Below are 14,217 nucleotides of genomic sequence, written 5' to 3'. Positions count from 1 at the left end.
CAAGCACAACCAGCCAAATCTGTGAGAACAAGACAGGGAAAAATTGCTTCTCTTTCTGTCTGAACACACTTTTTGCCACATTTGTGCTGATGCTGGCTCCTCGACATGGAGATTTAAGGACATATTTCGAGAATCATCAGCCAATCACTCAGATGGATAATTAGTCAATCACTCAGATGAATCATCTAAGCAGCAAATATTGTTTTTCATTGTTAATTTCTGATTCTTGGCTCCATCTTTCTGTTGATGTCGCCTCTGTCACAGCTTGTTAGCAGAGTCACATGGAGCGTTCCTTTCCTCTCCCCAACAGTCTGCTTCCCCAGCTGTTGAATTATAGATACCTTATTACCTCTGTGTAAGGGCGGCATTTTATTATGAAAAACCTTATGTGACACACTACCAACCAGCGACAAGTCTAACACGAGTTTTTACATTTAATCTTACAGCCTCTCAGAATCTTTCTGCACATTTTTTTTTTCTCATTTCATTCAGGACAGACTTGGCAGGGAGGCGAGCGCCAGTCTTTCTCGTGACTACAGAAAAAAAAAAGATTACAGATGGATTTTATTGTCACTGCAACTCATGGCTTCATTGTCATGAGCCCTGCAGTCATGCAGCTCTTACAGATCCTCTCATAATTGTACAATTAAGTAGTTATTCACCTTTACTTGCTTTGCTTTAAAAACCTAGGCTCCACTATCCAAACTACTTTTACTTTCTTTTTCTTGGCCTCATCTCATACTTAACATAAAATATTTACAGTGTGTTTTCCCCTTGTGATAAATAATTTCCTCAAGGTCTTTATATCACCAGCTTTTCTCTTGACATAGTTTCAACACACCGTTTGTCAAAAACATCTCCTTCTTTCCTTTACTTTGACATTCTCATTTCAGCGTACCCACCAGCCCTCTGGCACCTTTTTTGTGATTTTCTCACCTGGGTATGCAGTGCTTGCTTTCTGCCACTCAGTGTATTTTTGAAGCTGTTTCACATGTGATTGAAGTGTGAAACAGCTGAGGAGGGTAGCTGTAGCTAAGGAGATGGAGCAGAAGATTCATGGTTCGATCCCTGGCATGTCAAGTACTATATCCTTGGGGAAGATACTGAACCCCAGGTTGCCACCAGAGCATCCATTGGAGTGTGGATGTTAGGTTAGGATCACTTAGGCATAGTTGGGGGAGGGGAAAAAAAGAAAAGTGTGGGTGAATGAGGCTTGGAGTAAGAAAGTACTTTGAGTGCTCAAGTTGTGTAGAAAAATACTATATTAGTACAAGTGTTTTATACCACTCAGCATTTATTTTAATAAGTTCTTGATGATTTTGAATGTAACTAATCCAAATACATATAAAAAAGTAAAGGCCAGCCTTGCTATTGTTGTTTTCATATGCAAATTTGCGAACATAAGTCAGGCTGTCATGTTCTTTTCAGAGAGAAGAGGCTTTTTCCTGGCAACGCTTCCCAGAAGCCAAACATGCTGTCATGAACTTTCACATGCTATCTGAGATCTGGAGAGTCTGAGATGTAGCTCTTGGGTTTCTTCCAGTTTCTACTACATTGAGTTGCCTGATATTGGGGGGAATTTTAAACTCCTGGGAAGATTGTGGGACATCGTGGCTCAAGAGTTGGCAGTTCGTCTTGTAATCAGAAGGTTGCCGGTTCGAGCCCCGGCTCTAACAGTCTTTGTTGTCTTGGGCAAGACACTTCTGGTCAAAGTGCCTGGTGGCACCAGTATCCGGCAACCTCGCCTCTGTCATTGCACAAATAGTGCACCCCAGGGCAGCTGTGACTACAATATAGCGTGGATGACTGAATGTAGTGTAAAGTGCTTTGGCTAAGTAAAGCGCAGGTCATTAACCATTTAACATAAAGCCATCAAACACTGGAATGTTCCACAGACAGCCAAAAGTTCTGCTTTCTGATGAGCTCTTAATCAGCTGCTTTTGATTAGCAGCTGCTGGTTTCCAAGGGTAAGTAAGGGTGAGTTTATTTTTCTACATGGCTGAATTGAATCATGTGAAAACTTTTTTTTTTTTACATAACTGTATCATATTTAGATGGGATGGTTGAGTGCTAAGTTATCAATCGATGCTAACATGCTTGGGTAGCAATGTGCATCCTCATTTGGATATAAATGTGCACTCTTTAGGAACAGTTAGCTATAAATTAATGTTATCTAGAAAAGGAAATAGAATGGTGTAATTTCAGATCAACCTTAAGCGCAAAATTTGTGGAAGAATTGTACCACAGAGCCACACTATGTGTCAGAAAACATCCTAAAAATGTTAACATGTTACACCTGGGTAAGCACATATCTGTCAGTAATAGCAATAGTGGCCACGCCCCCAATAATGCAAACTTTAGTAAAATTTTGAGACAACTTAAACAGGTGAGCTAAAAAAAAAAAACCTTCTCACAGACTTGCTATAAAGTGGAAATTGTATTGTAATTTCTTATACGTGTGTATTAAAGCTAAGCAGTTTAACATGGGTGAGTCTGTGGGGGGCTGAATGGTCCTGCCAGCCTCAAGTGGCCATTGAGGGAACTGCAATTTATGTTGCCTCTGCTTTATCTCCATTTGCCCACCCAATTTTCAGCCATGTGGGGTACAGATCACATAGTTTATATGCACCTTTTTTCTGATAAGCATGAAAACTTATTTTTAACCTGAATAATAATAAATGAATGAAACAACATGTGATATAGAGATAGGAGATGTGGTTAAGTAAAGACTGATCCTTAACTTTAAAAAAGAAAAACTTGAGATCTTTGAGAATCATAGTGACCAAATTCATTCTGTGGCTTTGAAGACTGTGTGCGTTGGTTAAAGGCTTCAAACAAAGAATGTAAACAGAGTCAGAATGTGCTGTCAAACTACACATATCAGGTGGTCAAACCGATGCTGTAACCCAAATGGGTCAATTAGGCTGATCAGAAATCCTGCCAAATCATGTCATAACATAATGCACTGCTGTGCAATTAGTTAATGGCTCTGTGTTTCTCTGAGCCAGGGCACTCCCTTTTCAGAGAAGTGGATAAAGAGGAGGTGATGTGAGGGTTGAAACGTCCCAGCAATTGGTTAACAGCATGCATTTTTCTCCAGGAATTAATCATAGAGACAAGAACAGAGGAGACCGTGAGAGTGGAAGGAGAGGAAGATTATCAAGTGATCTGATTGTTTTCTCTCTCTGGGATTGATTGATAATCCACTCTAATCCACAACAGAGTCGATTATTTATTTATTTTTTAAGATGCTCGGGTTGGTATTTCAGGTTGGATTATACCATAGAGTGTTTGAGGCTAAATGGACAACCAGCAAACGCACCTCTCACTGACAGACCGTGGAATTATTTATCTTTCAAAGCACTGTGGAGTTTTCTGAGCTTGGGTTTGGTTTTGTGTGCTTGTGGGTGCACGTATGTAGAGCAGACTGACGATTCTGGGTCAAATCAATCCACCTGGGGGATTCCTCGCACATGTTTCCAGCTGAATGTGGGTCAGAGACTGTCAGAGAGCTGATTAGCATGGATAAAAAAGGTTTTACCCATGCTCTGCCTGATTGACAGGAGAGTGGCCCAATTTAAAAGCAGTTATGCATGCAGGTAGATAGTGATGATAAGTGTGTTAGCTCAAGCTCTGTATCACAGTAAAAATCATTTATACTGGTCCAAATCAAGAGACCTTCTGTGTATTTTCCACTAAATGACAGAATTAGACACCTTTATAAAATTATTCTTAAGGTATATGTTATTATAACCATCTTGTATCAAAAAGCTGTTAATAATAGGTCCACCTTAACCAGTGTCAGTATTAAGAGTTCTCCTTTTTTTCTATATGTAATAAATGAATCAGAAGTAATTACACAGTTACATAGTATTTCTGTCGTTACATTTTTTTCCTTTTTTGTTTCCTTTTAATTTTCCTTGCATTTAATCTTCATTTTTTCAAATTTATTTAAAAAAGTACAGAAGAATAAAAACTTAATTTGGTTACGTTACCGTTCTCGGAAACGGGCGGGTTGCTTTCCATTTGATCGACGGACTCTCAACCAATAAGAACTCAGCTCGGCAGAGCTAGGCGGGGCCCAACTCCACGGATATCGCTTGTTTAAAATGTCTCCTTAACAACCGAACTGGAAGTCAAACAGCAGAAGTTTTCGTGGGGCAAACGCTTCGTAAGTGACACATCTCCGGGTCACTGCGCATTTATCAAGTCTCGATAACGGACGGCAACCCATAACGGCGCGACGGTGGATCTAAATAAGGCGAGTTTTAGCTAGAAAACAACCAGTGCATCAAATGTTTGCTATGAAAACATGCTAAGCTAATTAGCCTGTTAGGGCTGCTAACCTGATAAGGCGCTGTCCCGTTAACAAACCTGCCGTGACGCGATACCTGTGGACACTGTTTAAGTGTGGAACCGCTTATTATTCTGGTGTGAACTACGATGTGAGACTTCTTGTCGTTAGCCAGTATAGGGCTAAACGATGTTAGCTAACTTCGTCCCCAACACAGGTCATGTTAGCCACAGATGTGAGCTTGCTGTGCAGGATATCCACCACTCCTGATGAAGTGACACTTGGTGACACGCTCCGGGGACAGCATTTTTAACATGCACACACATGCTTTATTTGCAGGAGTCGGAATGGCCGGGACTGGCGAGGGAAAGAAAGAAGAGGCCGACTACAAGAGACTGCACAGCTTCCCTCTCATCAGGGTAGGAATGAAGTGACATTGTTCACCTAGGACCAGGACAAGGAGGTCCTGAGTGTGGATGAGACTTTTGTGATACTGCGAAATAAAAAGATTATGCAGGTGTGAGGCTGCTCTGGTTTAGTAGATGTAGTTGTGATGCATAAGCAGACTGTAAATGAGTGAAGGACACAGTCAACTTTATTTAATGTTAAGTTTAAAACAACTACTGCAGACTAAGATGGCTCAGATGAAAATTAGTGTTGCGACAGATCACAGTAAGTACCGTAAGGACTAATTCGTAGTTAAAAGTTGTAGGGTTAAACATGACTAATGCACCACCAGTTTAAAAAAAAAGCTGATTAGCCTGTGACTGTATTTCCACCAATCACAATTCACCTGTGAAGCAAATCCTCATTAATGAGCAGTTTTGCAGTCAGTATTTTCACATCGAGGTCTGCCTTAACGACTCTGAAAGAAAGAGGCTGAAAATAAGTAGGAAAGTGGTGGTATGCACTCATAGTTCCACTCATCTTTGGGACCAAGAATCAATATGCCTGCACTCAAAAAATAATAATTTAGATGAAGATACCTGTTATGTAATCGCTAAGAACTTGATAAACTGATTTAGAAACCCTATCAAACCACCTATTCAGCAGCCATTAGTGTGAAAAAGTCATCTCACGCCCACGCACAAAGCTGCCTGTTTAGTTTATAGAATTAGAATAGAATAGAATAGAATTCAACTTTATTGTCATTGCACATGCACAGGTACAGGGCAACGAAATGCAGTTTGCATCCATCCAGAAGTGCTTAGTGATATAGATATATTACAATATATATTAGCAATAATATAGATATGTAAGTATATTACAGAAATGGGTCTATTATGTTATAATGTACACGGTATGAAGTATGTTGTGAATATTCTATAACTATAAGTATGTACAGGCTGTAGTGAGTACAAGCTATGTACAGGATATGAACAGGATATAAATATGAAAAACTATACAGAATATGAAATAAATAACTTTACAGGAATCTGAGATATACAGCTATACAGAAATGGGAACTATGCAAGTTGTAAACAGTTGTAGGGTTAAAAATTATCGTATGTACAGAATGATTGTTTACACAGGGCTATACAGTAGTGCAGTTATCAGACACTTCCCACTGGCAAAGTTTGCTGCAGGCTGACAGCAGCCCACTGCCATACATGCAGCATGCAGGGATGAGTGTAAAGGTGGCACACCTGTGTAAACTAAACTTCTAAAATTTTAGTTGGCAATTTAGAAACATCTCTTAAAAAGTTGTGCTGCACTGTCACTTAAGGACGCCTGTGTAGCCGGTGCAGTGTCATGAAGAAGTCCATTATCTGATGGTGACATTTGCGTCTCAATGACACAGAAACTGTAACACTCATGTAGGAGTTAGTTTAGTTATTACTGGGAACCTTCTTTTTCTCTTTCTGTGAGAAAACAAAAGAGCGCACACCAAACTTCACAATATTTGTTTGGTCGTTAAATACGTGCACGCTAGGCAACACAGCAGGCTCAGGTGTGGCTCACACAAGGTGTCGTATTCTCTAAGATTAGCAAACAGCTCCTAAGCACCAACTGCAAAATCAAGTCTGTAGCTATTGTGTCTTCACACATTTGATCAGTCAGAGCACGCTGACTAAACCAAGCATCACAGTGACAGACAGCGCTAGGGACGGTCAGAAAGGATGAAGGCAATGCAGTGTTGTTTCTAGCTGACTTGTTTATATTCATGTCATAGCTCTGTGTTTGTCCTCAGCACACAGACATGCCAGAGGAAATGAGGGTTGAGACCATGGAGCTGTGTGTTACAGCCTGTGAGAAGTATGCCACCAACAATGAGGTGTGTATATTTTGCTCTCAGTCTTGAGTAAAATATTGAGGATGCCTTTTCAAATTTCTCTCGTGTGTTGTGCTGATGGCCAGGGCTTCTGTTTTTCTTTTTTTTTTCTTTTTTCTTGCCGTCTTCCATAGAGTGCTGCAAAGATGATCAAGGAGTCCATGGATAAGAAATTTGGCAGCTCGTGGCACGTGGTCATTGGCGAAGGCTTCGGCTTTGAGGTCACACACGAGGTGAAGAATCTTCTTTACATGTTCTTCGGAGGAAGCCTGGCCGTCTGCGTGTGGAAGTGCTCGTAGCACCTTCTCTGACGTTCTCGCCGGGCTGGAAATGAACCACCAGCTACCATCCAGATGCTGGTTATACTTGTTTCGGCAGGTTAGGTCAGGTCGCTACCAGCCACTGAGGCAGGAACCGCGAAGCGCTCGTTGATTTTAAAAATGCAGCGAGAATAGAAGAAAGGGGGTTTTGATTGCGACTTTGGCTGGTGGGCCTAAAAATAGCATCTCGCCTTGTCTGTCACCGGTCTGTTCCTCTCTGTTGTTAACCATCCATCTCTCCATTCAGTACATTAAATAAAAAAAAAAAGGAAAGAGGCGAGAACATTTGTGAGCATGCATGTGCAAGCAAGTTCAACTTCTCCAACAATTACAGCCAGCCAGGGTCTCCAAAGTCCTTTACCCTCATTCCTCTGCAGGGAGTGTGTGTATGTGTGAGTGTTTTATGTTTGTGTGTGCTGGACACACACGTTTTTGTTTTTTCCTTCTTTTTAAGTAGCACCACGTCATCGCCGTGCTCAGCAGTTTGACAAGACTGCGCAACACTAAGCCGTCCACGCCGCCTGTAACTTTACACGTGTCTTTCTCTATCCAACTGCACTAGTGTTTCAATAAAATTTGTAAGATTTTTTTATGTGTACATATTTTGATGCAACTTGAAAACACTTCTTTTTAAGGACCAGTTCATCTTCTTACGATTAAAAAGGCTCTGAGTCTTCTGAGCCGAACACGGCACCCGACCTCACCTTTTCTCCTCGTTAAGGTGTTTGTTATTATCCCTAATAATATCATCACCCCACTGGGTGATAACAGCAGTGTGATTGTTTTCATGTTGATGCCAGTTTTAATGATCCTTTGTTGGATCATTACGCGTGAAGTGACCTGATTGTATAATAAACTGAAATGTGTAAAACAGAGCCCGACATCTGCCTCTGTTTTGTTCTTTGCTGTTTCTGCGAGCTTCGTTACAGTTACCACACAGCATGCTGCAAACTTCGGGCTCACGTTTCTGATTAAATGCAATTCATGAAAAGGAGGTTTTTGTGACAGATTGAGAGCAAATTGGAACCGTTTGTCCTTGAAATGTAGTCAAGCAATTATACTGACATGAGTGATTGCATCCAGCACAGGAAATGTCATTTCTCTCATGTATCAGTACAAGTGAATATGAATGAATAAAGAAAATATATGCTTCACACAGAGGAATAAAATGGTGCCAGCTGCTTCTGCTTGGCTTTCTAAGAATAGAGAAATACAAAAAGGAGGAAAAAAGCTTTAAAAAAAACAAGATGCCAAGGCTTTATGTTCATATGGAAAAAGGAAAACATCAATGTTGGAGCGATGGGGACTTGTCATGAGGGATGATGACGCCCGACTCAGTTTTTGTTGAAGCATTAGTCTGGTTTACAGTTTAAATATTATTTTCCACTAAAGGCAAAGGATGTGTTTGGTCAGACAAAAGTGAGATGACACAAAGTTAAACTGTCAATAACACACACACACAGAGAGAGCACTTACATGAAACATTTCTCAGGCGCTACATGAAAGCTGAAAATGGCTTAAAAATTCAAGCTTGTGAGCACAGAGAGATAAGGTTTAAAGAATATTTGCTCTGGCCCGAAAACGACGTGTTTATATTCAACACGTAATAGCATGGTGAATATAAACACTGCTCTCATGCTAGTGTTAAACTCAGCCCTGAAGTGAAAGGTCCGGTGCTCTAAACCCATCAGCCACAAGATTAAAGGTGATATTTGCAACATTAATAACCTTGTTTCAATGATTTCCTAGGAGACCACAGGTCCTGACATTTATATGGGTGTTAGTGTTACACTTGGCACAAGCCTGACTAAGCCCACTGCAGTCCCTCACTGGACTCAAGAACCACAACAAACACTCTTAGGTGTTTACTTGGCCTCCAAAGAATTATCTTAAAGCTATTTTTAGATGTAAAACGCAGCTACTTACATATTTGAGACAAATTTCTGTGAGCTGGAAAGCACCAGCTGCAGGTGATTACTAACTGTGGCCTCACAAAAGTGAGCCAATTTGCTCAGTTTTGTGGTAAATGTGTACAAATAATACACTGCTCAGAAAAAATGTACACTTTGAAAACACATCAGATCTCAATGGGAAAAAAAAAGACGTTGGATATTTATACTGATATGACCTGGGTAATGTGTTCAGTTTGAAAGCATGGCACAAAATGAAAATGGTCAACCTACAGGGGGCTGAATTAAAAGAAAATCAAAGTGAAAAAATTATGCAGAGTCCTTTTGTTAAAATCTCATTGCAGTGACTCAAAAATGATATCAGTAGTTTGTATTGCTCACACATGCTTGTATGCATGCCCGACAACATGAGGGCATGTTCCTATTAAGATGATGGATGGTGTTCTGGAGGATTTCCTGTCAGATATAGTCTGTCTGAGGTGTAGCCTGGTAGTGTTGGATGGACCAAAGCATAAAGTACCAGAGATGGTCTATCGGATTCACGTCAGGTTAGCCTGGGGGCGAGTCAGTGGTATCAGTTCCTTCATCCTCCAGGAACTGCCTGCATACTCTCACCACATGAAGTCAGGTATTGTAATGCAGCAGGAGGAACCTCGGACCTACTGCACCAACGTAGGTTCTCACAGTGTGTTCAAGGATTTCATCCTGATACCTAATGGCAGTCAGGGTACCGTTACCTAGCCTGTAGAGGTCTGTGTCCCTCTCCATAGATATGCCTGCCCAGACCATCACTGACCCACATCAAGCTGGTTATGCTGAACTATGTTGCAGACACTATAACGTTCTCCATGGCTTCTCCAGACCCTGTGCTCAGGGTGAACTTGCTCTCATCTGTGAAAGCACAGGGTGCCAATGTTAGACCTGCCAGTTCTGGTATTTTATGAGAAATGCCATTTGGGCTCCACAGTTCCGGGCAGTGGGCGCAGGGCTCAATGGAGGACATCTGCCACCCTCATGAAGTCTGTTTCTGATTGTTTGGTCAGAGAAATTCACTCCAGTATCCTGCTGGAGGTCATTTTGTAGCTCTGGCAGTGCTCATCCTGTTCCTGTTCCTCCTTGCACAAAGGAGCAGATACAAGTCCTTTTTATTGGCTAAGGACCTTTTGCGGTCCTGTCCAGTTCTCCTAAATGAACTGCTTGTCTGTGGGAATGGAATAGAATAAAATTTATTGTCAGTGCACATGTACAATAAAATTGTGGATTTCCTCTGTGCTCCCGAGACTGTGCTGGGAGACATACCGGTAACAAACCATCTGGCAATGATACAAATACATGTGGCATCCTGGAGTAGATGAACTATCTGTACCATCAGTAGTGACACTGACTCTAGCCAAATGCAAAACTAATGAAAAAACAGCCAGGAGGGATGAGGAGGGAAAAATGTCATTGCCCTGCAGCTGTAAAACCATTCCTGTTTTGGGGTTTGTCTCATTGTCACCTGCTGTTCATTTCATTAACACCAAAGCAGATGAAACTGCCTTGATGTTGATGAACAACCCTCCCTGCTACTTAACTGAGCAGATCAATATCCCAGAGGTTTAACTGGCTTGATTCCTTACTCTGATTTAAAAGTGTTCCATTCAGTTTTTTGACCAGTGGTTTTAAAAACTCAAAGATGTGAAGCTTGTCTGCCAAATGGGAAGAACTCTGTTGTGACTCAATCAAGTGTCTGTTTGCTTTCAAAGTGTGCAGAGGGCTTTTTTTTGGCTCAGCATTGGAGGGAGAGAAACCGCCTTTATTGACAGATTAGCAGTATCTTGCAGCTTCTGCCACAGTTTTTGTGCACCCAAAGCACCATGACCCCACACTGGGTCAGTCTGCACTCACAAATACTACAATGCTTGCCAAGCTGTCCTCTTACCTTCGCTTTTATGTCCACACTGTTGTCTGCAGTGTCACCATATTTTCATCTTATGAAGGTAATGGTGACAAATATGTCTATTTTTCTGGCTGTTCCCTACTAGTTCAGCAAAAAACTCAACAAAAAGCTGTCTCCTTCAAAACAGAAGTACAGGCCCGTTTATATATTAGCTCTAAAACTAGCACACATAAACAGTAATAAAACCCACAGTTATTTTGGGTATGCCTCTAATGTCTCCTGGAGGCTTTGGTGTTTTTGTCCGCATGCCTCAGACTGAGTTTTCTCCTTTACGAGGTGAATATCTTTCATCAAATCTGATTTTTATTTGAAATTTTTTGTTGAAATGCCAGAAATCATTAAGCATTCCTCAAAGTATGAGCCAAGAAGTCAGCTGGCACAGCTCTAACAGTTTAAAATATCGCTAATCTCATCGCTCCCTGTCTAATCATACTGGATCAGTTGCAGTATGTATTCTTGATGATCTGCACATTAGATTTTACAGAGATTTTATGCTGAACACCGTTCTTGACACAACCCATTTATCCAGAGGTGATCAGCTATGGCGTATATAGACATGTACAGAGAAGGGATGGTGGGTATATTAGCTAAAACATGTTGAATGTGGAGATGCCTTGAAGGAGGAACAGAGGAAGACCATAGAGAAGATTCATCAACTGGCCTCTAAAATCTATGCATGGGGGACCACTCTTTAGGGTAGACAGCATTAGTGGAAATTAGCTGCCTTTTACTTCTATTCCACTACAGCTAGAGAAGCCGATTCTATGGAAAAGGATTATGGACACTGAAAAAAGGGACAAAAAAAGAAACAGAAAAGTCAGATTTCTGACATCAATCTCAGAATTGTGACCTGGCTCCAGAAAATGGATTGATGAATGGATAGATAATGAATGTGGCGGGAGCCATAACTGTAATTACAATGGTAATAATAGCTGTGCTACAGTGAGCCCATAGAAATGACAAGTACACTTGGCTATATCTTTGCCACAATAATGATTAGATGCCCTGAGCTGTTGCGTACTGAGTTGGTGCAGCAGCTCTGTGTGCTTGTGAGTTTGGCTGTTGCTTGGCTCGGTGAGGGCAGAGGTAGCACAGTTGTCATCTTCTCTGTTCAGGATTCTTTGTGCTCCGTGCTCTGATGTCTCTGGCCACTCACAGTTCTGCTCTTTTGACCTTTACTCTTGCCACCTAATCAGAAACACCTCTATCCCCACTGCCCGTCCAGTGCGAGTCCAACTAAACTAAACGTGCATCTTCCCCACTCAATAAAAACGTAACAAAAAATATATGCAGTAGACTATTCAGTCAATAATTCCAGCAGCATTTCTAACTTCTGATTAGGTGCACAGCCTACAGCCTGCCTCCGTAGTCGCCCACCTCCTCTTCTAAACACACCGACCTCTGAAGCCTGCAGATCCCTCCACTGAGCGGAATACGTTGTGATGTCTCAGACTGCACACATCAATCCCACACACTCGTGCTTGACCCTGCTCTCCACAGGAGGATGTCAGGCTTGCAGCTGGCCTCCTTCTTAACCCCTGGTCAACAGCTACACTCAGTAATACAATATAGCAGGCCACAGCCCTGCTGTTCTCTGTAAACCGATTTGTTGTGTAGCAGTCTATAATACAAGTAATAACCGATGTGAAAAATTCCTCAAATTCTCTTTGAAATCCAGTTTTTGCAGAGATGTAACACTAAAATGTTTCCCTTCTGGTGAAAAAAGCCTCTGTTCTATGCAGTTTATATAGACTGTTCCAATTTTAGAATCACTACAGTAAGACCCCTTCTTCTGCGATTCTCCATCAGCCCGACAACCATTGTAAACACCTCAGCTTAATGGCTGACATGGATTTGACAGGGATACGCGTGGATTTGCTTGGGCTGAAGCCAGCGTAATACAATGACAGGTTCACCCAGATTCGCCCGGTCCGTTTTTATGCGAAGGAGCCCGTTTGCTGTGCAATTATTGTAACAACGCTCAGATTAATCCCGTGGGTCCTGTGACAGTAAACATTTATTCCACCCTGTGATGCACCTCATTCATTATTCACCTCAGACAGTCTTTATAAATCTCCTCCTTCTCCTTGTGTCTCCTTGCATTGTTAAATATTTATACAGTGAACCACGGAGTCACGCTGCTGGTTTGCTTGGTGTCAGCGCTGCGAGAAAAGGGTTATTATCCAGCAAGAGGCTCTTTGGAGCTGTCATTGAATTTACAGGCACATTGTCACCTGGGGACAGTGTTAAATAGCTTGTACACATCTCTAAAATACAACACAACCAATGTGCGTGGTGCTGTGTTTCCTGCTGATTAAAACAGTCTCTTTTTAAATATTGTATACTTATCCACAATGACAAATTTAGCAGTTCGCAAGTGCGAGTTGATGAATAACTGAACAGACTCTCTTGTTCTATATTTGGCACTCTTTGATGTCTTTACTCTTAAAATAGCCATTTGTGAGCAATTTATGACCCAAAACATTTGCACAGCCCCGACATATTTGTTCCTTATAATAAAGATGAGCCTACCAACATTTCTAACACGTAAATAATTGACATTTTTTCACCACATGTGACTACTCTTCTTCTGCCGCTGCTCCCTTTAGGGTTTGCCGCACCAGATCATCTGCCTCCTTCTCACCCTATCCCTAACATTCTGTCACACCAACCCTCTCTGACGTCTTCCTGTTTTTCCTGGCAATATATCCACTATTCCTCCTGTGCACATGTCCAAACCATCTCACTCTTGCTTCTCTAACATTGTTTCCAAACCCTTCAGCCTGAGGTGTCCCTCTGATGTACTCATTCTTTATCCTATCCCTGTGTCACTGACTACTCTGCATTTGCGATCATTTGGTATTTTAACTTTGCGTTTTCATTACACTAATACCAAGTTCTGTTGCATTCATAAAGTTATAGGACTAAAATCACAACCTTTGTTTACTTGTTACTTTTTTATTACCAACAAAGCGGAGCATTTATGAAACAGACTGGCAAAGCTCTGCAGGGCGGAGTGAGTCCCATCTGTGTTTGTGAAAATGAATGAAATTAAAAGTAGCCTATTTTAATTAAAAAAAATAACAGCCTAATAGTTTCAAGAATATTAAAATGCAATAAATAAATAAATACGCAGGACAGCTGGGATAGGCTATTACCCTAAATTGGATAAATGGAAAAAAAATGAATGGATGAATACTTTCAATAACATTTTGAAGTCTCAGGTCACGCATATTGATGAGCCAGGAGCTTTGGAAAGGTTCATCCCTCTCTGACTTTAGCTCTATAGCTCAGGTGACTCATGACTACTCATTTAAGGTTCATCAAAAGAGGATAATTTGTCAGGAAGATGCAGTCAGTGATACAGATTTACTTCGGTTAACAATTTTTACAGTTGGAGAATGTAAGATAAATAAGATTTTACCATACATGCCCCCGTCCTTTGGCTCCTCAGTGTGTTGGCATTGAAGAGCCAAAAACAT

The 14,217-nt window shown here is 41.2% G+C and overlaps 1 protein-coding gene across 1 annotated transcript; it reads left to right on the top strand.

Annotated features, from left to right (window-relative positions):
• Positions 1–4,117: 4,117 nt before the first annotated feature.
• LOC146630154 (dynein axonemal light chain 4) lies at positions 4,118–7,723 on the top strand. The gene is made up of 4 exons (XM_085355624.1): positions 4,118–4,261; positions 4,634–4,713; positions 6,486–6,569; positions 6,701–7,723. The coding sequence occupies exons 2-4, from the start codon at positions 4,642–4,644 to the stop codon at positions 6,863–6,865; spliced, it is 321 nt and encodes a 106-aa protein (XP_085211750.1). The 5' UTR covers positions 4,118–4,261; positions 4,634–4,641; the 3' UTR covers positions 6,866–7,723.
• Positions 7,724–14,217: the final 6,494 nt, after the last annotated feature.

This window comes from Diplotaxodon limnothrissa, linkage group LG6, assembly GCF_057381915.1.
Source record: "Diplotaxodon limnothrissa isolate DT_005_m linkage group LG6, D_limnothrissa_male_GT1.1, whole genome shotgun sequence".
In the NCBI taxonomy this organism is placed as follows: domain Eukaryota; kingdom Metazoa; phylum Chordata; class Actinopteri; order Cichliformes; family Cichlidae; genus Diplotaxodon; species Diplotaxodon limnothrissa.
This window is presented reverse-complemented; position numbering and strand designations above follow the sequence as displayed.